This window comes from Mastigoproctus giganteus, chromosome 10 (genome assembly GCF_048544385.1).
Source record: "Mastigoproctus giganteus isolate SK-2022 chromosome 10, ASM4854438v1, whole genome shotgun sequence".
Classification (NCBI taxonomy): domain Eukaryota; kingdom Metazoa; phylum Arthropoda; class Arachnida; order Uropygi; family Thelyphonidae; genus Mastigoproctus; species Mastigoproctus giganteus.
Window position 1 is genome coordinate 72,851,075 of NC_143584.1, and position 26,088 is coordinate 72,877,162.

The window sequence follows — 26,088 nt, forward strand, 5'->3', positions numbered from 1 at the left end:
ATAGTGCAATTAAACAATTTAAAATTTTCAAACACAATTAAAACAATTAGAGGATTACAAAAAAGAAAACTCTCCTTTATTGTTTAATTATGAACATGTCCTAATGTGGGAACAAGGATAACCACATTTGGGAGATTTTGCAGCTCCAGCAAATGGATAAGTTTTACATACATTTTTGCTGTTTTATTGACTTAATTGTCATATTAATTTATTTTCTAGAAGTAGCTTTATAGTCCTAGTCACACTCTTTAGTTTATTTTGAATTTAGATAGAGATTTTGTAGGATACTACTTAGTATCGGTAGAACTTTGTACCGTTCGAACTTGCTGGCATTGTTGTATAATAGATCGATAGCATAATATATATCTCAAACTTGATAGCATAAAATATAAGGTAAAACTAGATAGCATAATTATGTAGGACCTTTATTAGGAATTCGTTAGCTTAGTACAGTATTGTCAATTAATTAATTAAATTTATTAAACTTATTAAATTTCATTGTTAATTAAATTGTATTTAAATGGAATTCATACCCCAGTCTAGAGCAGCAAAGCAAAGAGCACAAAGTAGCGGGAGTGCTGTGGCTTGGTGGAGAACCAAAGGGGGTGATTCTCCAAATCATCAGTCTAAAAAAAATATGCAGAATGTGAAATGTTTGCAGACCTTTCTGGAACAGGACATGATCTAGCCAAGAAGGATGTTTTTGTGTGTGCTAGGTGCAGAGAATGTCAAGAAATTAGGCACCAAATCAGCATTCTGATTGGCATCTACGACAGTTTTGGGTGTGGGTAGATGCCCTCGTAATAACTAAAATAGGGGGTCCATCAAGCTCTCATCTGCCCAACTCAAAGCTGCAGCTCACTCTTGTGCATCAGGCAACATAGCGGCAATCTTCAGAGCAGAATGCATTAGTCCCGCAGGAGCTAGTTATTGTCGGTGACTCAGTTGTTAGGGAAATATATTGTGCAAAAAGGATAGGCGGAATAGGACCAGGGTATGTCTCCCAGGTGCACAAAAGGTGATATTATTTTACGCGTTGGCACTAATGACATTAAGTGTAGGAGATCTGCTGACTTACTTAACAAGTTTAACTCTGGGGTCTCACCTTTGGTGAGTATAGGCTTGGCACACCCATGGTTCTGAGCTGGATATCATCATTCTTCTCTTTCTTGGTGATTCCCCTCTCCTTCTGACTCTTGTTTTCTCTCTTGGGGTAATTCAGAATTTTTTTTTTTTTTTTTTCTTTTGGCTGATGCAGCATAAGCCTCGGGCTTCCTTGCACCATGTGGCTAACAATAATAATAATAAGTACAGATTAATGTTGAAAAAAGTCGTGAGTTATGGTTAAATTTAAAAGTGTCTTCAGTTTTGCCCAGACGCGATAGGAGATAGTATATGATGAGAGCATTGTCAATCAATTTGGCGCTGAAGAAATTGCACAAGGCTCACAGGTTAGGATTTTTCCCAGCGTGGTCTGTGCTTGTTAACAGGAGAGATTGTTTCTACAGGGATGAAATATACTTAAATAAAAAGGGTGCAACAATATTTGCTGATGCTGTTCAGGCAATGTTAGGTAGGTTAGAAAACTGCTAGCTTGGGAGTGATTCAGAGACTAATAGATTAACAGTATCTGCAGGCAGAGGTTGATTTTTGCACTGCTTCTATTCGAGTGAGCACCAGCCTGGAAAGCAAGTTGCTGGGGATTTCAAGAATTGCTACAAGTCATCATGACACAAGTAAATACATAGGCTGCGTTAGAGTAAGAACAGGTGCATGTACGCCAATGCTAGGAGTATAGTAAATAAATTTGATGACTTTGAAGTGCTGTTCAAGACATCAAAGGCAGATATTGTTGAGATATCGGAGATGTGATGTCACACAGATATAAGGAATGTGAATTGGAATTTGGGGAGTACAATATGTACAGAAAGAATAGATAGGAAAGGAGGAGAGGCTATGCTGTTGGTTAAGAAACATAAAATCTAAGGCAGTGTATCCAGTTGACATGAGTGGCCTGCACAATTTTGAGCCAGTTTGGTGTGACATAAGCACTGGGAAAGCAAAAACGAGAGTAGTAGTATGTTATAAGACTAATGACTTTGACGAGTACATTGAACAGCTGTACAAAGAAAGTGAGTAGACCAGTAAATCAGAATGTCTTATAATGGTAGATTTTAACTTCCCAGATATTCACTGGAACTTGTGGGTTGGTCACTTGCGCACTAGCAAGACTTTTGTGAAATTACTGGATGGTTGTTTTCTGCAGCTGCACATTCGAGATGTAACTAGAGGGGGGTAATACTCTTGATGTGATTATGAGCAGTGATTATTCATGCATTAAGAATTTGCAGATAAAGATATGATCACTGGGTGACAGTGATCATAGTGAACCGATGTGTGAGATTAACTTAAAGATGTAAATACCACAGGGGTAAAGGGAAGGGTTTTTGCTTTCATAAAGTTTTGATTCAGAGACTAATAGATTAACAGTATCTGCAGGCAGAGGTTGATTTTTGCACTGCTTCTATTCAAGTGAGCACCAGCCTGGAAAGCAAGTTGCTGGGGATTTCAAGAATTGCTGCAAGTCATCATGACACAAGTAAATACATAGGCTGTGTTAGAGTAAGAACAGGTGCATGTATGCCAGTGCTAGGAGTATAGTAAATAAATTTGATGACTTTGAAGTGCTGTTTCTGAGATATTCTTGAAATATTAGAAATATTCTTGCACCCTTTCTATTTAAGTGTATCCCATCTCTGTAGAAGCAGTCTCTCCTGTTAGCAAGCACAGACCACACTGAAAAAAATTCTACCCCGTGAGCCTTGCACAATCTCTCCAGGGCTGAATTGATTGACAAGGCTTTCATCATGTACTCCTTCCCATCATGTCTGGGTAGAATTGCAGACACTTTAACATTCAACCCTAACTCGCGACATTTTTTCGACATTGACCTGTACTTGTTGAGTAAATCTGCAGGTCTCTTAATGTCATTAGTTCTAACGTGTACAACAATATCACCTTTTGTGCCTTTAAAAGATGATATCTGCTCTACAATGTCATCAACTTTTGTCCCTGGCAGACATACACTGGTCCTGTTCTACCTATCCTTTTTGCATAGTATATTCCCCCATCTCCCTGACAATAGAGTCACCAATAATAACTAGTTCCTGTGGGACCAGTGCATTCTGCCTTGGAGATTGCCTCTGTGTTGCCTGTTGCACAAGAGTGAGCTCTGCCGTTGAGCTGGGCAGCTGAGAGCTTGATGGGCACCTCATATTAATTTCTTCGAGGGTATTTACTCTATACCTGAAGCTCTCATAGACACCCATCAGAATGCTGAGTTGGCGCCTAATTTTGCAACACTCTAGGCACCTAGCACACACAAAGGCATTCTCCTTGGTTAGATCATGTCCTATTTTAGAAAGGTCTGCAAACATTTCGCACATTTTTTGAGACTATGATGCATTGGAGAATCTCCCCCGAGCCACAGCATTCTCACTGGTCTGTGAATGTTGCTTCACAGCTCTAGTCTGGGTCATGATTTCCATTTAAATACAATTTAATAACAATGAAATTTAATTAAAATTAAATATTTTTGATTAATTGATAATACTATTACTAAATGGTCTTGGGCAGGACACATAGCTCAAAGACATGATGACAGATGGACTAAGAAAATAACAGAATGGTACCCAAGAGGAGCTAGAAGAAAACTTGGAAGACAACGGCAGAGATGGATAGATGAAATTCATGAGTTTGTGGGTAGTAAATGGATGGCCATTGCACAAAACAGAAGGAACTGGAAAGTTGCTGGAGAGGCCTTCATCCTGCAGTGGATTGAAAATGGCTGATGATGATGCTGTACCAAGCTAACAGATTCCTAATACAGTGCTTTGTATTACACTATCTAGTTTTATGTTATACCTTACACTATTAGTTTGAGATATATATGTTATGCTATTTCTTATCAACTACAACATGGCGGCTAGTTCAACAATATTGGCACCAACACTGGTGATTCATAACTTCCAAAAATCACTAGTTAAATTCAAAAAAAGAAGCTAACGAACGCTACTAAACCTATGAGCTCTCGTATCATCTTGTCTGCACTGCTCTTTGTGTAAGACTACAATCTATGTCTTTTGTTTTCCATCTCCTTGAGTGCAGTATTTTATATTAATAACTACACCGATGAGCCAGAACATTATGACTAGGGCTTATAATACCGGGATCCCGGTCATGTTTTTCTGGTATTCAAATACTGGTATTGAAAGAAAAATACTGGTTTTTCAGTACTAATTTAAAAAAATAATTGTTCATGATTTATTCACATAACTCGACAACATTAAATCATTAATATTGCTGAATTTGCAAATGATGGATTATTATACACAATACAAATGCAATGGAAAACTCCTTGAAACTCAGATTTGATTTCCTCACCAAGCTTAAACGTCAGCCTCTTTCTTTCGCTAATACGGATATCGTGCCATAAAATGTCAAAAAAGGTAATTTTTTTTATTTTTGGTTAATTTAAATTAATTTTATATTTAAAGGCCTAATGGACACAAAATGTCTTCATAGAACACAGAAATGGAAGCGATGTCTTCAATGTGGTTTTATTATTTGATAGGGGAAAAATGTTTAAAAGAAATTCGATGCGTTTGGGGATTTACAAGTGGGCTTCATATGCACTTTAAAGAAAATACATGATGTACCGGGTGATTATAAAATAAGTTTCCCTATTCACCAGACCCTAGTCTCAAAACGATTGGAGATAGTGCTGTGAAAATCGGTTGGTATGTCATTTAGGGTATAGGGAAGCAATGGGGAAGTTAAGTTGGTCACAACAGGTTTTAGTGATTTATCCAAATTGCCTGTAACCATTAAAAAAATAATAAAGTACTGGATTACTGCAGTCACATATTTCGAAAAATTGTAGTAAATGAAATAGCTCAGCTTAACTCAGAAAGGTAAAATATTTAGTCTGACTTTTGGACCTCAGTATGCAATAGACTATATTTAAATATAAATGTTCATTCTGTTGGGGAAATTTTGTGGAATATTGGATTAGTGCGTATGTACTGCAGTATGTCAACGTGCTTAGAACTTGTAGAGAAAAACTAGATGAATGTGGTCTCTTTCTTTCTAAAGACGCAAGAAGTTTCATAAGAACTGATGGCACACTAGTTATGACTAAATTTGTTAAAGCAATCGATGCCAAACAGCAGCTTTGTTTAGTCCATGGTATACACTTAGCAGTAACACACGTACTTTATAGGTCCAGTAAATGAAGAAAAATTTTGGAATACCAGTATTAAGATTTTGGCCGGTATTGTGAGCCCTAATTATGACCAGCAAGTCATTATGCAAATTGAAGGCGCGTTCGTGGGTCGGGACATGGTATAAAAAACACCTGATACTGAGCTCCGTTAATTAGTGTTACTCTTGTTCTTCAGATGGGAAAGGCAGCGGACTTAAGCAAGTTTGACAAAGGCCAAATTGTAATTGCCAAACGACTGGGTCAGAGCATATCCAAAACTGGTTACATGTTGGTACCAGTTACCACAAGACATATTTAGAAATCTTGTAGTGTCCATGCCTTGCCGGGCACGAGCTGTTTTGGCTGCAAGTGGAGGACCAACATCATATCAGGTAGGTGGTCATAATGTTTTGGCTCATCAGTGTATAAAGTACTTCTCCTATACAGTACCTTATATTTATTAATGACAAACATCTCAACTGCCACTACTCAGCTGATCTGCCTAATTTTTCTCATTCTTGTTGCAGTAGTACACCTTTATTTCTATCATTGACTGCACTGCTAACCTTTGTGTCATCCACAGACTTAGTCAATAAACTTGATATTCCCTCATCAGTATCATTAATAAATATTGAAAAAAGTATGGGAGGGTCGAGAACTGAATTCTGAGGAATGCTGCTAATAACCTTAGTCAAAGAAGAGCAGTGCCCATTTATAAACACCCTTAGTCTTCTGCCACTGAACTTATCCGTAGCAGTTACTTGCCCCTAATGCTACATTTCTCTGGTTCATACAACAGTCTTTCATGCATAACAGTGAAATGAACAATATCAAAAGTGTTGCTGAAATTTAAGTATATGATGTCAAAATTATATTTTGTGCCCAGTTCCTTTGCTACTGCATCATAGTAGCTAATGAAATTGGTCAGGCAAGATTTACATTAAAAAATCCATGCCGTGATTTTTGTATAACTGCATTCCTGTCAGGATGATCCTGCACTACATCTTCATCCACTGACTCCATTATATTCCCTGGAACAACAGTCAAGCTTACGTGTCCAAATTACTGAATTTATCCTTTGATGATAATCCTTTGTGAATATAAGAGACTTTTTCATATCTCCAATCTACCCTGAATCCAGGGGTGCTCATGATTATTGCCAAAGATTTCTTACCACTTTATCTGCTTTTAATATAATTGAATATATTTTATCAGCCCCTGGTGTTTTATTTACTTTAGCTTCAACTGTTTTTCTTCCACTTTTTTCAGTTATCACAAAATCACTTAGTTCCCAGTTATAACCTGGTGTATACTACTGGTACAAATGCAAAATATTTATTCACTTTGTGAATAATCTGAATGGAATTGCCATTTGTATTTTGCAGGTCAGTGTGGTTCATCCTTTTCTTTCTTTCCTTTTCTCTGCATTCTTAGCTAAGGACTTTGCATTTGCCTTAGCTAGCCTAACGTCTGTTGTAACTTTGTTGTAGACTAGCTGGTAATTACCCTAGGTTTCTGTGTCTCCTGATAACATAATCATCCCATGCATTTTTTGGTGTGCTAGCATAAGTGTAAAGTGCCTGTTAACATTTTATATTTGGCTCTTTTAGAAAATTTTGTTGACCTATTCCAAATTTCTTTAAAATCAGACCATTAATAATTATTTTTTGTTCGTCCATCTGCATGTAATAATTCTACTAAATAATTCTACTCCAAATGGATGGATTTTCATGAAACTTTACATCTTGCTGTTTTCAGAAAGATTTCTGTAGCCATCCTAAATTTAATTGAAATTGGGCCAGTAGAAATCTGGCAATTATTATTTCTTTGTCCATCCGTATGTAATAATTCTACTCTCGGGTGATGGATTTTCTTGAAATTTTATATTTGGCTCTTTTGGGACAGTTTCTTGAGCTTCCCCAAATTTCATAATAGCTGTGTGTGTGTGTGTGTGTGTCATAAATTATTTTTATTTGCTAACATACCTGAAATGTAATGCACTTGCATACATTAACTAGTTTGTTTTTGTCTTCCACTAAATTCATTAGTTTATCTGATATCCATTGAAGTCTAAACCTTGAACAGTATTTCATAGTTGGTATAAAAAGCTTAGTAGCTTCTATGATTACATCCCGGAAAGCTTCCTATTTAGAATTTGTAGTTAGCATTAGTACAGGCATATGATGCAAGGAAGCAAGCTTATGCAGCATCTGCCAGAAGAAAAAAAAAAAAAAAAATGCTCCCATTTCACCCCTCTGTTTGTTCCAAATACCTGTCCAGCTCAGCATTAAATTTATTTAGGTTATCAACTTCCACAACAAAAGATGGAAACCTGTTCCACCAATCAACTACCCGCTGGCTAAAGGCAAATTTCCGCACATCTGTTCTACAACTATCTTTCCTCGATTTGAAACTTTGCCTCCTCAGGTTCTTAGTCTGAGCAAAAGGAAGAATCCCATCTGCATTCAGCTTGCTCAAACTATTCAAGGCTTTATACACCTCAATCAGATCACTTCGCAGGTGTCTAGTCTCCAGACACTATAATCTGCAAAACTAACTTAAGCCTTTCTCCGTAAGAGCAACCCTTTGTTCCATTCACTAATTTTGTTGCCCTTCTCTGTACGCGTTCCAACAGCTTTACATTCTTCTTAAAATGAGGCCTCCAGACCTGTATACAGTACTCAAGGTGTAGCCTGACCATTGCCTTATACAAGGGGATAATCACCTCCTTATCTCTGCTAGAAGAATTGCTGTATATCAATGACAAGACACCATGAGCTACTCTTGCAGACCGTCTGCATTGCTCAGAAAACTTCATATCTGCCTGCACAGTTACTCCCAGGTCCTTTTCATTCTCTACCGCTGTCAGTGTAGTACCACAGAGTTGATACGTTACTCTGGGGTTACTGCTTCCCATATGTACTACTTTACATTTGTCAATGTTAAACTTCATTTGCCACCTCTCAGCCTATCTGCTCAACTTTTCTAGATCCTGTTGCAGCAGCATACTGTCATTAGTGTCCTTAACAACCCTGCCAACCTTTGTATCGTCTGCAAACTTGAACATTGTCTGATATACCATCATCAATATCATTTATAAATACAGAAAACAATGGACCCAAAACTGAACCGTGAGGAACTCCACTAATAGCATTAGTCCACGAAGGGCAGCGTCCATTGATTACCACTCTCTGTCTTCTACCACTCAACCATCCCTTTATCCATAGCAGCAGTTTGCCTCCAGTGCCACACTGCTCCAATTTCTGCAGCAGTCTTCCTTGTGCAACAGTATCAAAAGCCTTTCTAAGATCCAAATATACGATATCAAAGTTATTCCCTGCATCCAGTTCCTTCGTGACTACATCATAATATCCACTCAAATTGGTCAGACAAGACTTCTCCTTAACAAAACCATGCTGTGTCAGAGCTATAACTGAAGTCTTGTCTAGATGATCCTGTAGTGCTTCTTTAACCAGTGCCTCCATTAATTTCCCTAGAACAGAAGTTAATCTAACAGGTCTGTAATTACTTATGTCGCCCTTTGATCCTCCTTTGTGAATTGGGGTCACATTTGCACATCTCCAGTCCATTGGTACCTCCCCTGAGTCCAAGGAAGCTCTCATAATTATGGCTAAGGGTTTGCCTACTTTCTTTGCTGCCTCCTTTAATATAACTGGATAGATCCCATCCACCCCGGGTGCCTTTCTTATGTTTATCTTCAACAATTTCTCCTCCACTTTCCTCTCAATTATTACAAAATCATCTAGCTCACTGCCAAAGTTTAATTCACCTCTGTCATTTCCCTGAATAACTCCTCATGTGTGAACGTAGATGCAAAATACTCATTTAGTTTGTTAGCCACCTGAGCAGGATCATCAACAGTTGAACCATCGATATCCAGTGGATCAATCTGATTTCCTTCTAGAGTTTACATAGGTAAAGAATTCCCTTCCTTCTAGAGTTTACATAGGTAAAGAATTCCCTTCCTTCTAGAGTTTACATAGGTAAAGAACTCTTTGCTGTTTTTATTTGCATCTTTTGCCAAGGATTTCTCATAATCTGCCTTTGCCTGCCTAACCTCCTTTGTGAGTTGGTTCCAGACCAGCTTATATCTATCATAAACTTCCATGTCACCCATTAGTTGGTAGCATCATCGGTGGCTCCCACTGAAAAGAATTTAAAAATTGCCTAAGACAGTTGCAGTCACCTTTATGAAAGCAAAATTCTTTTCTTTTACCTGTAACACTGGTTATATCTTTAGATAAATACAACATCAGTATATTATGTTCACTGCCAACTAGTGGTTCCTTTATCTAGAGATTTTTAATGCATGAATAGTTACAAGAACATTTCATATGGGTTATACGTATTTCTGCAAAAATTCTCAAATTGATTTGTTTGGCCTCTGGTTATGTTATGGCTTTTATATATTATAATAACACAGCCACTGCTGTCAAATCTTGAGTTGCCATTAGAGTTATAACCAGCAGCAGGAGGAATGGATTCAAGCTGTTTTTTGTGGCTAAGCCATGACGGATATTCCTAGGATTTTGATGGAAATATCATGGCAACTGAGCACTCATATGCAGTCAGGTGAGGAGAGAATCTTTGGGGAAATATATAAAACTGAAAGAGAAGTGTGTGATTACTCCCTGACTTCACTGCAAAACATTTTTCATTTCAAAAATGGTTTTGTTTCTAATTACTACTGCTAAAAATTCCAAGAAATAATAGTAAACTCCTGTGCCATTATTAAGAAATTTTATTTGGGCATAACTAAAAATGTATATATATTAAATTAATTATGAATTCTGTTCAGATATGAAATACATTTGATGGAATGAAATCTAGCAGTTTTATTATAAAGATATTCATCAAATTTGCATTCTAACAGCTATTGTTGCTTGTGAACATCAATGTTTGGAATGGAGCATTTAAAATTTGAATAATTTTCTTATGTATGGTTTGTTTTTGGTTTCAGTTTCCTTTTTTCTATGGCTTTTTTTTATTAGGATGTACTATTCTCAGATTGTTTGTTTTGTTTGATTATTTTCATAGTTCATTGGACCTTCCCAGATAAATAACTGACTCAAGCTGGTATGTGAGGAAGGCATACAAGTTAGTTATTCTCATCATAGTACATGGAGTTGAACTGGCCAATTTCAATTGGGATGTTATTGTTAGATGTCATTTTGCTGGCTTCTTAATTGTGCAGCAACTGACCCATCCAAATTTGACCATTGATGATTTTATTTATCATATGACTTGTATAGTACACACAGAATCAAATTATATGGCTCAAGAATGATAGATATAAAATTGAATAAAACAAGAGTCACAAATGAACATTTAACTTATTTAAATAGTCAATTGCTGCATCACTCGGCATCAGGAAGTCTCCAGGGTTTTCTTCGTAGCTCACAAAGCATAAGGCTAAGAGAAGTATATGTGCTTGAACTCTTGTTGTTTGTTCTGACTGGATATTGATCTGTTTTCCCCCCTCCATTATTTTCTGTTGCATATGTAAAATATTCTAAAAATATCATTTTTAGAGTTACTGTTGGTAAATCATCATTGTTCCTTGCAGGAAAACTGGTAGAAATGGCCGAAGTTTTTTCTGGGCAATTATAAATATTTCATTTAATGTCTTATCGTTCCTGTTAATTTTCCAGAGTTTTGGGTTAATTTTTATATGCAAATTTATCTTGCTAGGCTGTTCTGAAATATCGATATCTTATTTCATATCTCAACCCACAATCTAAAAAAAATAAAATGAATAAATAAATCCTTTGCACAAAATACAAATTGATATGGTTTTTAGTGCTGATTCTAAATTAGAAATCAATTTTATATCTTAAAAGAGAGTAGTAGGGTCCTTCTTAGAAATAGGAACCAGTAATTGGTGCAAGTTATAGGTCATGTTATAAAATCCTTCCAATGGCTGAGCACATGCTATGTATTATGGGATCATGGTAATTTTTGCACATAGAACAAATAGGCCATGACCTGCTTAAAATATTCACATTCCTGGAAATTCAGGCTAACCCTCTAGCAAATTTTTTTTATCAATTTTTCATATAGATCTGTTTTTCTCATGGAAAAATTATAAAAATGCAAGGTGTTATTTCTGAACTAACTTAATGTGGAATCCATTACTTTTACAAAAAAATTTCAACTTATTGCTAGTTGCTGGTTTAAAAAAAAATAATAACAAGTTAAGTTGAAAGTTACCAAAAATAATAACTTCTATTCTAACTTCTTTGTAAATTATTAGTGCTTAATTCTGAAAATTGTATAAGGCTAAGAGAAGCTTGAACTTTTGTTTGTTCTGACTGGATGTTTACCTGTTTTCCCCTCTCCAAAGACAGTGTAGTGGGAGGGTGATCATATAGAATGAATGAAGTCACATTTTAATTTTGCTTTTATATTGAATCATTTTGCTAACTGGTTTTTGCTTTAATATGTATGTACGTGGGCAGCCTGTGATGCTGAGGTTAGTTTCAGTTGTGCAATTGGTGCTTTGATAGATTGGCCATGTTCAGGCAATTATGGGCCTATTATTGTAACACCAAATTCAAAGTGATTGACGTTTAGATAGACAAATTGCTATCAGGCATTCACTAGTTTGTTATAAGTCAAAGGTTGGCCATTGTTGCTATTTTTAATTGTAATTGCTTTTAAACTTTATACAGAATTGTAAACAGCCGTGTCTGTCTGTGTGTTTAAGATAAAGCACCATGTAAGCATTAAATAAAGAATACATTAGTTGTGTCAACAATGCTGTGTATAACAAAGATTTGTGTTGGTATACACAAATGGAGGATTTGTGGGAGGATGTATATCCCCCACTATATCATATATGGGGAAAATCCCATTCAAGTAATGATATAGTGGGATTCTGATTTAACACCTACTCAGGACACGTGCATTTGATCATTAAGTGTATATATGTGGGTTTTTTTTTTTTTTTTTTTTGTATATAGCATTCATTACCTTTTTAAATACATTTTATATTAGTTTTGTTTCCTTTTTAAATCAGGAACCAAAAAGAGAGGAGAAACCAAAAGTAAAACAGGAAAGAAAACCTAAATCTGAGAAAGAAATACTTGACATCTCCTTTGGTAAATGTTATAATTTTTTTAATATATTAATATTTGATTGTTTTGCACCCATTCAGCGAACGTTGAATTCGTATGGTTTTTATATACTTATGTAATAGATGAACCCTGATTCATTACAAGAAATGCAAGTTGTCTGCTCATTGGATGGCGTTACTCATTGCATTTGATTAATGCAGTGTAGTGGATGCTTTTGTTTTTAATCCTACTAACAGTATTAACTTAACTGTTGATTCCACTTGAATGAAAATTTACATATCACTAATAGCATAATGCAATTATGCAATTCTTATGAAACCCCCATCTGTGGCAGGGCCCCGGGTGCCAAGCGATTTCTCTGTACTTCCAGTGCAATTTCCAGAAAGCGATTTACAGTTCCTTTCTGTGCTTATTGTTAAAAAATTTATTTTATAACAGCTCTCGTAACAAAAGTCCCTGTACAGAGCAAGGAAGGAAAGCCACCTTTCTTTATTTTCTCATAGTATATTACTAACCCCTACTACTCTTCGCCTGGTCACACCAGGCACTGCTCCTGCCTCCCCGTGGCGGGGCCGGAAATCTTGGCACAAAAGTCTCTCTGCCAAGGGCTAAAAGGAGCAAAGATGGACCATACCAATACTGACTCTTGCGGGATCAATGCCCCATCACATTCTAGAGAGCAGGAAGAATACAACCCTTCCTTTGCAAAGAGACAAAAGAAGGATACAGACCAGAATATTTGGCCTCATTTCCTCATAATACATTCTTTGACTGACCAGCCAGTCAGCAAGCTTTCTCCTTTTCTGATCCAGAAAAGTTTAGAGAATGTTACTGGCTCACAAAAAATGGTTCGCAGACTAAAATCAGGCAACCTGCTTGTTGAAACAACACAATCCAAGCATTCTGACAAGCTACTTAAATTGAAAACACTTGGAGGAACTCCCATAGAAGTGTCACCTCATGCCACCTTAAACTACTCAAAAGGAGTTGTAACAGAATGGGATCTTCTACATATATCCGAGGAAGAAATAAAACAAGAGCTTTCAGAACAAAATGTTATTCAGGTAAAAAGAATACTAATCAAAAAGGATGGTTCACTGCTTCCAACCAGAAACATTATACTAACTTTCAATTTGCCAAATCCACCAGCATCTGTAAAAGCCGGATACTTGAACTGTCATGTCCGACCATATATACCGAACCCAATCAGATGTTATAAATGTCAAAAATTTGGGCATTCACAGACAGTATGTCGAGGGACTGCTGTATGTGCTTCATGTGGATCTAAAGACCATACCGAATGCTCTGCACAAACTTTACAGTGTCCAAACTGTAGAGGCAGCCATTCTGCTTACTCCAAAGACTGTGAAACATGGAAAAAAGAAAAAATGATTCAGAAGTATAAAACCAAGCACAAAGTCTCCTACCCTGAGGCAAAGAAACAAGTATCACCAATTACAGTAACACGCTCATATGCAGCAACTGTCCAACAGCATAAACAGATAACTGCTGTTACTACCACTTCAGTTCATACCAACATTACAGTCCCACCAAACATCTCTATTTCTGATTAGGCTCGCTCAATCCTAGCTCCATCAGCAAAATCATCTTCGATCTCAACTTCTAATCAAGCCATAAATACACCTGTTACAATTCCGCCAACAATGCCTTCTATGTCACGGCCAACCATAAATGCTAAAAACATAGATATAGATGACAAACTCCCTGCCCATGATCATATGGATACATGTGAAAAAGAAGTCCCAGAAGAACCAATCTTAGAAATACGTGCTGAGGAAGAGATGGAAGTTCGCCCAATCTTCCCCAGAAAAGAGAAAAAGCCTGAGCGATCTAAACAGACCCCCACTCGTAAAAAGTTGGAAACAAATACAAACACAAAGCCAATATAATGCACACAATAATACAGTGGAATTGTCGAGGTTTCCGCAGTAACCTTGATGACATTCACAACCTAATTGATAAATATCACCCGGTAGGTGTCTGCCTTCAAGAAACTAACCTAACTCCACAAATAAATGCAGCAGTAAACCAATACGGTACCTATAGACAAGACCGACGATTTTCCGGAGGAGCTCATGGTGGAGTTGCAATCTTAATTGATTCCAAAATTCCGTGTAAATGCCTCCAACTACAAACTTTTTTTGGAAGCAGTTGCAGTTCGAGTCTCAATATAATTTACTTTCTCACTGGTCTCACTCTACCTCCCCCCAAATCAAGAATTTTCTCTTTCAGAATTGGAAGAGTTAGTAACCCAGCTCCCACCTCCGGTCTGTATCATGGGAGATTTAAATGGTCACCATCCCATGTGGGGATCCCATCACCAAGACAAATGTGGTAAATTGATTGAGAAATTACTGGAAGAGCAAAACCTCTCTCTCCTTAATACTGGAACCTAGACATACATCCATTTACCCACTGGAACAGCCTCTGCAATTGACATATCCATATGACATGTCCTATATCCATTGATTGAATGGTCAATATTGAATAATCCACTAAATAACGACCATTTTCCTGTGGTCTGCAAAATACTAACAAATAATGTTGCACATCACGATGGCCAAAAAAGATGGAGATTCCATAAAGCTGACTGGACTATATATAAAACAATTGCAGCATTAGACGAACAAATACAGTAAACCTCCGCTATTCGCGGTCACTGATTTAATATAAAATGAAACCTAAAACAAATTTGAATTTTAAAGTGCTGTGAACATTTTCCGCCATAAAAAAACATGGGTGTGGCTAAAATTATCTTTCCTGGTCAAAACAGCGCTCAGTGGGTGGGTGGAGAGGGTTGACAAAATCGCGAGCGTGGATGTTTCTCGCTAATCCTTGTTCAGTAGGTGTTATGCGCTTGCCATGGAAGGTTTTGTCATTAATTGTTTTTAATTTATATGCTTATAAATTGAATAAATTTATCAATTTATAAATTGATATGCTTACAAAAGTGATAAATCTACTGTTTTGCAGTGTAAAACAGTCTTTTTCGAGGGCGTTAATGGAAGAAAGTAACTTTATTGTGGACAAGTTCTTTCTAACCCGTACAAAAATATGGCTACGAATAACAAGGGAAATGTCAAAAAATCAAAGAGGTGATGACATTAGCGAATAAAATTGAGTTATTAGATAAAATTTCTAATGGTGAAAATGTCTCCTCAGTGGCAAAACATTATAAAATCAGTGAGTGAACGGTACGATAAATCAAGAAATCGGAAGAAAAAATCCGCTGTAGTGTCTGTGAAAACGCACCAATTGTTTCAAAAATTTGCTCTGTAACTCATGATGTTAAATTAGAAAAAATGGAAAAGGCTTTAAATCTGTGGATAGAAGACCGAACTCAAAATAAAATTCCATTATGTTCACTCATCATTCGTGAAATGGCAAAACTCCTTTATCAACACTTTAGCAAAACTGGTGATAGCACTGGCGGGATAAGTTTTTTAGCTAGCAAAGGCGCTGGATTGAAAGATTTGTTTGAAATTTCTAATAAATATTACATTTAATATTAAAAGGTTTCTTATTTTCATTTCGATGCCATATGCTTGCATTTCACTATGTACATAATCATATTATGAAGGTACATATAATACATACGTAGACAAAATTTTAGACTAGTTTTTCTTATATATTTCATACTTTGGAACGGAACCCCTTTATTACTATGGGCGCCATAACTCAGTATTCGCGTTTTCGGTATTCGCAGCATTTCTCAGGAACGTAACCCCCGTGAATAGCGGGGGTTTACTGTAATCACCACTCAGCCCATAGACAATGCTACATCTCATGCCACAAACCAAATTTTAATAGCAGCTGAAGCTACAGTTCCTTGGTCATCTGGAAAATACCATAAACATGACACAGCATGGTGGACTGAAGAATGCAGTATGGCCAAAAGAGAGAAGAATAAAGCTTGGAATCTCTTCCAAAAATATCCCATTTTCATCACTCTCCTAAATTTTAAAAAAGCCAGAGCCAAAGCTAGATATCTCCAGCATAAAAGTAGAAAGGAATCATAGATACGTTTCACCTCCACAATTAACAAAAATACAGATACCCATGTCATATGGAACAAAATCAGAAAACTAAATGGGAAATTTCTTTCAGTTCCAACTCCACTAATAATCTGGAATGGACAGGAGATAACCAACCCCAAGGAAATCGCAAACTTACTGGCAACTACTTTTGCAAATATATCAGCAGTATCGGCATATACTCCATCTTTTCAGAAAGTGAAAACTGTAGCTGAAAAATACAGACTAAATTTTAATACCAACCAACAACTCCCATATAATCAACCTTTCAACATAGAAGAAATACAAAAAGTTCTGGCTAAGTCTAGGAAGAGTGCAGCAGGACCTGATGGAGTTCACTAGGAAATGAGCCAACAACTTAATCAAAAATCTCTAAAGGCATTGCTTATGCTATACAATAGAATTTATATGGAAAACTACTATCCAGGTTCCTGGCTTCACTCCCTTATAACTGCCTTACTTAAACCTGGCAAAGATCATACGATCTCTACAAATTATCGACCAATAGCGCTAACAAGATGCCTTGAGAAAATCCTCAAGAAAATGGTGAACAACAGATTAACCTGGTTTCTGGAAACATATAATGTACTGAACATAAATCAATACGAATTTCGTAAAAACAGATCATCTCTGGACCCCATGATAAAAGCAGAAGCAAATATCCGCAGTTCATTTCTAAGGAATGAGCATCTAATAATGATCAGTCTTGATATAGAAAAGGCCTTTGATACTACCTGGCGATACGGCATTCTTAAAGATCTCCACAGTATTGGTTTGCGAGGAAACTTACCACTCTTGGTAAAAAACTTTCTGAAAGTTAGAACCTTCTAGGTAAAATATCAAAACAATCTGTCACAAATATACATACAGGAAGAAGGAGTACCCCAAGGCTCAGTGCTGAGTGCAACCTTATTTATCATCAAAATAAACTCTATTATTAAAGACCTGCCAAAAACAGTTGAAACATTCCTTTATGCAGATGATGTTACTATTTCGTGCCATTCACAAAACATGAACATGATAGAAAGACAATTACAAAGCGCAGTGAACAAAATAGAATTGTGGACTAAGAACAATGGCTACAGATTATCACAACAAAAAACAATAGCCATACATTTCTGTAGAAAACGAAAAATGCACCCAGATCCAGAAATAAAACTAGAAAACCAGCTGATACCTCTAGCAAATAGTATACATCTCCTTGGCCTGATTCTTGACAAAACACTTAACTTTTTGGTGCACATCAAATACCTCCGAACAACCTGTCAAAAAAAACTAAATATTCTCAGAATTCTTTCTGCAATGAAGTGGGGAGCCAATCAGTTCACACTTCTTCACCTGTACCATGCTATAAACAGATCAAGACTTGACTATGGGGCCCTTGTGTATAGCTCGTGCAGACCAAGTGTCATCAAATGGCTTGATTCCATACATCATAGCGCCTTACGAATCTCTTTAGGTGCATACAGAACATCACCAGTACAAAGCTTATATGCAGAGACTCATGAGCCCTCATTATATCTCCGGAAGCAAATGCTGCTATTAAACTATGCAATTAAAATCCGAAGTCTTCCTCATCATCCTACTTGGCAGTATCTTTTCAATCCACAGTGGGAAATCCTCTACAGCAATAAATCCACAGTAAATAAACCAGCCGGAATACGACTAAAAGAAACAATCTCAAAATGGGGCGTAAGCTTTGACAATGTACATGAGGATAATAACATAAGTATTCCACCATGGCACACTTTCACGCCAAACTGTGACACTTATTTTCAACAACGGGGAAAAAGCACTCTGGCAGATGTCAACATAAAACCGATGTATGCAGCCCACACATCACAGTTCTCGGAATACCTTCATATATATATACAGACGGCTCTAAAACAGACACCAAAGTTGGTGCTGCAGTGGTCTTTCCACACACTGTTCTCTCACAACAACTTCCAAACCAATACAATAGCTATTCTGCTGAACTATTCGCCCTACAAATGGCCTTAAAATACATAGCTTCTTCTCCTCTTCTAAAACATCTCATATGCACAGATTCATTGAGGGCAATACATGCTCTCCAACAAAGACAGACTCCATCACATCCCATTCTCTATCAGATACAAGCTCACCTTGTGAAACTTAAAAGCAAAATGAGGCAAGTAAAATTCTGTTGGATCCCGGGACATACAGGCATTGAAGGTAATGAAAGAGCTGATCGAGCAGCAAAGAATCCTACAAACACAAACCAAAGGCTTTGCAAAGTTCCATATACCGATTACAGACCAATCATAAAACAGTTTCTCCACAATCAGTGGTCACAAATGTGGCAAAATGAATCAAACAATAAACTGTTTCAAATAAAACATGAACTACAGGCATGGAAATCGAGTCTTCGCAAGAATCGGCATGAAGAAGTCATTATATCCCGACTATGCATTGGACATACACATCTTACGCACAATTATTTACTCACCAAAGAATGCCTTCACTGTTCTTGTCAACTCACTGTAAAACATTTCCTTATAGAATGTCCACAATACCACATGGTGCGGCAATCAGCCTTCCATCTCCCTATATTTTTCCAAGATTCTCTGACCTTATCACAAATCCTAGGCAATAACTCCAACATTGAAAATATATTTACTTATTTAAAATTAATAGGATATTTTGACCAGATATAAATCATATTTAAGAAATATAAATGTCCTTGTCACTAAACATTAATAGATAGGCGCAATATGGCCAAAGTTGCTTTTGCGTAAAAAAACCCAACAACAACCAACCATCTGTGGCAGCACCTATACCTCCCTATACTGTGTGCAGAACAGTGGTTGTTAGTTTACGTGAATTCATTTCTTACCGGATTGTTCATAATGAAGCCATGACATATTCCCTGTGTGAATGTTTGTTTATAGTTAAACAATACTTTTGTTTGAAATTGATGTGAATGTTGAAGCTGATTTCAAGAAAAACATGTTGATTCACCATACCAAATAAATCATCAATTTCAGGACTTGAAACCTATTTTCATAAAATAAGTGGGATTTGTGACAGAAAAAAGAACTGGATGCCCTTTATTACCAAGCAAAGAAAACCTTGATGTTAATCAGTGTTTACTGATATTACCCAAAAGTCACTGAGAAAACTTGCATTGAAAATGGATGTTTCATTTAAGTACATAGAAAGCTGTTATGAAGTTTATCCTTTTTTTATCCTTGATGCTTATAGAAGTTAATTTTAAAAAAAATTCTTTGAATATGATGAAATGAGTGTGCATGTATTAATGCATAATTTTGATAGTAAAAGAATTAATCAATTTTAATTACTGATATTTGAGTTGTGTGAATTTTAGCCACATTTTATGATCTTGTTTTATTTTTTTTTTGAATTAAAATAAAAATATGGATTAGAAATCTGAAGGTGGGCTTTAATCTGAGTGAAAGAATGCTGGCCTGCAGGAGCATATAAGAATAATGTATCACATCTCTCAGTAATTCTGTTAAGAAATACTTTTTCATTCCTGTTATTATGGATTAGTTTCACTCTGCATCATTATTTTTTTAACTGGGGAAAAAGTATAGCCATAAAAAAAATTCTCATAGTTATGTTTGTATATCCCTATGTTAATTGCCCTTGTGAGTAGCACAGTAGTAGCTTAAATATTGTAATTGCTTAAATATTTTAACACTATACTGCATAATAGGAACAAATAATTTTTTTTTAAATGTTCTGTTTATACTCTGACACAACCACATAGGTCAGAGTAGTTTACAATTAATTTGACAAAAAATCATTACACTGTATTTTGCAATCGCATGGGCTGAAACCACAGTAGTCAATTCAAACACAAGTGCTACTATATCCCTGCATTGTGAGATGGCAAAAAGATATCCTGACTATCTCATTTCCAACAAATAAGTGCTAAAGCAACTAAGGCTATTATGTTGGAAATTGTGTATAGTCTCATTTAACTATTCACATGATTTAGAAGGCGCACTATACCCCAGCAGCTTATGCGCCATTAAACCTCCATAACACACACACACACACACACACACACACACACACACACACATGATTTAGACAAATTTCACTTAAATCAGTAAGATAAATAAAAAATTAATATAATAAAGGGTGTAATAAAATGATGCCCTTACCAAGGACTTCAGTTCTGTATATTGCAGCATCTGGAAACTAGGCACTTGAGAGAAGACTTGATTGAAGTGTTTAAGGCCTCAGATCGATTGAGTAAATTAAATGTGGATGGCATTCTAATGCCCAGACAGCATGCATAAGGGGACATAATTTTATATTGAAAAGAGATGGCTATAGGATAGATATGCAGAAATTTGATTTCTATGCCAGTTTTATGATTAATTTTTTTAATTTCAGTTATTAATATATTCTAATTTTCTGTGAGAGAATGGTTGATTGATGGAATAAACTTCCATCTGGTGATGTTGAGGATATGTGGTGTTTTTTTTTTTTTTTTTTTTTTTTCTTGCTGATGCTGTATAAGCTTACTTTCTTGTATCATTTGCTGTTTCTCGTACTAATAATTATACAGAGTCATATAAGGGGAAAATAATTTATACCCTTGAAAATACAATTAATGTAGTTAGAATTCATGTTACAGTACATGAATGTGAGACACCAATGCACCTGTTTCAGTGTAAGCAACCTTGGGAGTAAAGGTAGTTTAATGAGTTATCAGTTAAGGCAATTTTTTTGGTAATGTTTCATTCATTGGTAGTGTGTAATGGTCATATTGAATTAAGTTAAAGCCATCACCCTTGCAATATGGATAGGGTGTCTCAGGCTGTAAGGCATATATGTAACTTCCAGTGGTATGACCTACCAGACAATTCAACCTGAAAAATTAACCACTATTGAACCTGGTGAATTATTTGAAAATAGCCATCTCAATACTGACATATCCCCCTAATTTAACTAATTGGAGTCCCTACCTATTTAATAATTGAATTAGGAGTGTGATTACAGGCCAGTTTAATATATCTATATGGTATATCATTCCGTGCCAGTTTTTTGATTACAGGTAACCCTCATATAACATGGTAGTTAGGTTCCTATAAAATCTTGTGTAGTGCGAAACCATGTTATACGGGACTAAGAACCAGTACAAAAAGGAGGGGTTACATTCCAAAAGCTAATAAAAATACATGACTCCAGATTTTGTGTATCTTCTGCTCTCTTTAAAAAATCAGCAATTTGGGTTTGTTCACTTTTGCTTGATAGATCTTTCTAAATTTTGTATAGAACTAAGCATTTTTGAAGCTTCCTTTTGAACTTTGGGCTCCTTTCAGTCAATGAATCAGCATTCAAAAAATAAGATTCTAATTGCCTTCTATGCCTTCCCTTATGCTTTTTAGTGTAAAATTTGGAAGTTCAGAATTTTAGTAACTTTGCAACTGGGAGGGAGGCTGAACAAACAGTCAGTTGCACCCTGACCCCCATCTCTAGCCACATGGAGGTGTGCCAGATTCTACTCCTTCGCACTGGGCATCCTGAATGTCTAGGGATGCCCAAAAAAGTCAGAGGAAAGGAGGGAGGAAGATAGTAGGGAGAAGGTTGGGGGATTCTTTGTAGTATGAGTACAGTAAACCCCCGCTATTCGCTGGGGTTACGTTCCTGAGAAATTCCACGAATACCAAAAACGTGAATACTGAGTTATGGCTCTCATAGTAATAAAGGGGTTCTCTTCCAAAGTATGAAATATATAAGAAAAACTAGTCTAAAATTTTGTCTGTGTATGTACATAGACATATTATTCACTATCTACATAGACATATTATTCACTATGTACATAGACAGTACATAGTGAAATGCAAGCATATGGCATCGAAATGAAAATAAGAAACAATTTAATATTAAGTGTAATATTTATTAGAAATTTCAAACAAATCTTTCAAACCAGCGCCTTTGCTAGCTAAAAAAACTTATCCCGCCAGTGCTATCACCAGTTTCGCTAAAGTGCTGATAAAGGAGTTTTGCCTTTTCACGAATGATGAGTGCACTTAATGGAATTTTATTTTGAGTTCGGTCTTCTATCCACAGATTTAAAGCCTTTTCCATTTTTTCTAATTTAACATCACAAGTTACAGAGCAAATTTTTGAAGCAATTAGCACGTTTTCACAGACCCTACGGCGGATTTTTTCTTCCGATTTTTTGATTGATCATACTGTTGACTCATTGATTTTATAATGTTTTGCCACTGAGAAGACACTTTCACCATTAGAAATTTTGTCTAATAACTCAATTTTATTCGCTAATGTCATCACCTTCTGTGATATTTTCACATTCACATTCCCTTGTTATTCGTAGCCATATTTTTGTACGGGTTAGAAAGAACTTGTCCAAATAAAGTCACTTTCTTCCGTTAACACACTCGAAAAAGTCTGTTTCACACTGCAAAACGGTAGATTTATCACTTTTGTAAGCATATCAATTTATAAATTGATAAATTTATTCAATTTATAAGCATATAAATTAAAAACAATTAATGACAAAACCTTCCATGGCAAGCGCATAACACATACTGAACAAGGATTAGCGAGAAACATCCACGCTCGCGATTTTGTCACCCCTCTCCCCCCACCCACAGAGTGCTGTTTTGGCTGGGAAAGATAATTTTAGCCACCCCCATGTTTTTTTATTGTGGAAAATGTTCGCGGTGCTTTAAAATTCAAATTTTTTTAGGTTTTATTTTATATTAAATCAGCGACCGTGAATACGCAAATACAGATACCGCGAATAGCAAGGGTTTACCGTACTAAGAATACAAAGGAACTGTATATAAATTTTTATGCACAGAATATATACATGATGCAAGAAAGCAAGCTTATGCAACATTAGCCAAAAAAAAATCCTCCCATTTCACCCTCCATTCGTTCCAAATCCTGTCCAGTTCAGCCTTAAATTTATTTAGGCTATCAGCTTCCACAACAAAAGATGGAAGTCTGTTCCACAAATCAACTACCTGCTGGCTAAAGGCAAATTTTTGCACATCTATTTTACAACTGTCTTTCCTCGATTTGAATCTATGCCCCCTCAGGTTCTTAATCTGAGCAAGAGGAAGAATCCCATCAGCATTCAGCTTGCTCAACCCATTCAAGGCCTTATACACATCAATCAGATTACCTCGCATGTGCCTGCTATCCGGGCACTGCAATTTGCAGAACTTAAGCCTTTATATTGATTTCATTAATTATAGTAAGAAATATATTAAAATATCAAAAAATAATTTTAACTCCTTTAAATTATCATTTTAAATATTAGCATCAGCCACAAAAAAGGGAAAAACCCTTCCCATTTCACCCATCCATTTTCCCCAAATGCTTGTCTAGTTCTGCCTTGAAGTTATTTAAGTTGTTGACCTCCACTACAACAGATGAAAGTTTGTTCCAACTAGCAACCACTTGCTGGCTAAAGGCAACTTTCAGCACATTTATTTGACAATTGTCTTTCCTCAATTTGAATTTATGTCACATTAGGTGCGTAATCTGATGCTGGTGGGAAACAATCCCACCAGCATTGAGCTTGCTCAAGCAATTCAAGGCCTTGCAGGTGCCTAGTCTCCAGATGCTGCAATTTGCAGAACTTAAGCCTTTCTTGGTAACAGCAACTCTTTGTTCCATTCATCAATCTCGTTGCCCTTCTCTGTACTCGATCCAGCAGCTCTACATCCTTCCTAAAATGAGGCCTCCAGACCTGTATGCAGTACTCAAGGTGTGGCCTGACCATTGCCTTATACAGGTGAATAATCACCTTATCTCTGCTAGAAAAATTCCAGTATATCATTGCAAGAAACAATCAGCAGCTACTTGTGCAGCCTGTTTGCACTGGTCAGAAAACTTCATATCCGACTGCACAGTTATTCCCAGGTGGAGCTGACCGGGCTAGCCGAGTGGGTAAAGTACCTGCCCGGCAACCCAAAGGTCGCGGGTTCGATTCCCGCCTCGGGCTTGGATCAAAGTACTGCAAAAACCTTGGGAGGTGCAATATGGCCACAGCAGCCGATGCGCCAACAACTACCAAATCAAAAAAAAAAAAAAAAAAAAAAAAAAAATTCCCAGGTGCCTTTTCATTCTCTAGTACCCTGAATGTAGTATCACACAGTTGGTACAATTCTCTGAGGAAACTGCTACCCATATGCAGTATTTTATATTTGTCAATGTTAAACTTCAGTTGCCACTCCTCAGCCTTTGTGCCCTTTTCTAGATCCTGTTGCAGTAGTGTACTGTCATTTACAACCCTACCAACCTTTGTATTGTCAGCAAAATTAGACATTAACCCTGATATACCTTCATCAATATCATTGATAAATACAGAAAACAAGGGGCCCAACACTAAGTCCTGGAGGACTCCACTAATAACATTAGTCCACGTATAGCAGTGTCCATTAATTACCACTCTGTCTTCTCCCACTCGTACTCCTTGAATTTTTAGAGTAGACTTTCCTATGCAACAGTATCTAAATCTTTCCTAAAATCCAAGTATATGATATCAAAATTATTTTTTGCGTCCAGTTCCTTTATGACCACATCATAGTATCCAATCAAATTTGTCAGATAAAACTTCCCCTTCAACAAAACCATGCTGAGTCTGAACTTTAGCTGTAGTTTTGTCTATTTGATCCTGCAATGCTTGTTTAACCAGTGACTCCATTATTTTCCCTGGTACCAAAGTCTAACTAACAGGTCTGTAATTACTTGTGTCACCCTTTGATTCCCTGTTTGTCGATTGGGGAACACATTTGCGCATCTCCAGTCCATCGGAACCTCCCCGAGTTCAGGGAAGCTTTCATAATTATGGCTAGGGGTTTGCTTACTTCCTTTGCTGCTGCCTTTAATACAACTGGATAGATCCCATCCATCCCAGTGCCTTTCTTATGTTCAACTTCAACAATTTCTCCTCCACTTTGCTCTCAGTTATTACAAAATCATTTAGCTCCCTGCTAGAGTTTGATAAGCTTCTTGCCACTACTTCCCTCCATTATTTCCTTGTGTGTGAATGTAGATGCGAAATACTCATTGAGTTTGTCAGCTACCTCAGCAGGATCATGAACAATCGAACTATTGATGAACCAACCTGATTCATCCCATTCCTTCTAGTGTTTATGTAAGTAAAGAACTCTTTGCTGTTTTTCTTTTTATCCTTTGCCTTCTACTATAGTCTTCTGAATCACCTGATAATTTATATGTATCCCATGCATTTTTCTTCTCTGCCACGAATCTCATTAGTTCATCTGCCATCCAAGGACTAAACCTCGAACAGTATTTCTTAGTTGGTAAGCCTGGTAGCTATCAAGATTACTTCCTTGATTGCTTCCCATTTAGAATTTGCTGTTGATAACATCATCAGTTGGTCCCACTGTATAGAATTTAAGAACTAGCTGAGACCATTGTAGTCACCTTTGCAAAATCAAAAACCCTTCCCTTTCCTCTGATGTTAGTTACATCTTTAAGTGAATGCCACATCAGCACACTGTGATCACTGCCACCTTGTGGTTTCTTTATCTGCAAAATCTTAATGCATGAAGAATCACTGCTGATAATGAGATCAAGAGTATTACACCCTCTAATTCCCTCTTAAACATTCCACTGTAGAAAACAATCATCAAGAAATCCACAAAAGCCTTGCTAGTGTGCGAGTGACCAA

General features: G+C 36.6%; 1 protein-coding gene across 1 annotated transcript in view; it reads left to right on the plus strand.

The window, feature by feature from the left end:
- Positions 1 to 26,088, plus strand: part of YL-1 (Vacuolar protein sorting-associated protein YL-1) — a 175,674-nt gene that overhangs the window by 31,678 nt on the left and 117,908 nt on the right. The window contains exon 4 of the mRNA XM_090382665.1: positions 12,303 to 12,384. Within this exon, the coding sequence (XP_090238791.1) occupies positions 12,303 to 12,384 (82 nt within the window). The remainder of the gene's footprint in view (positions 1 to 12,302; positions 12,385 to 26,088) is intronic.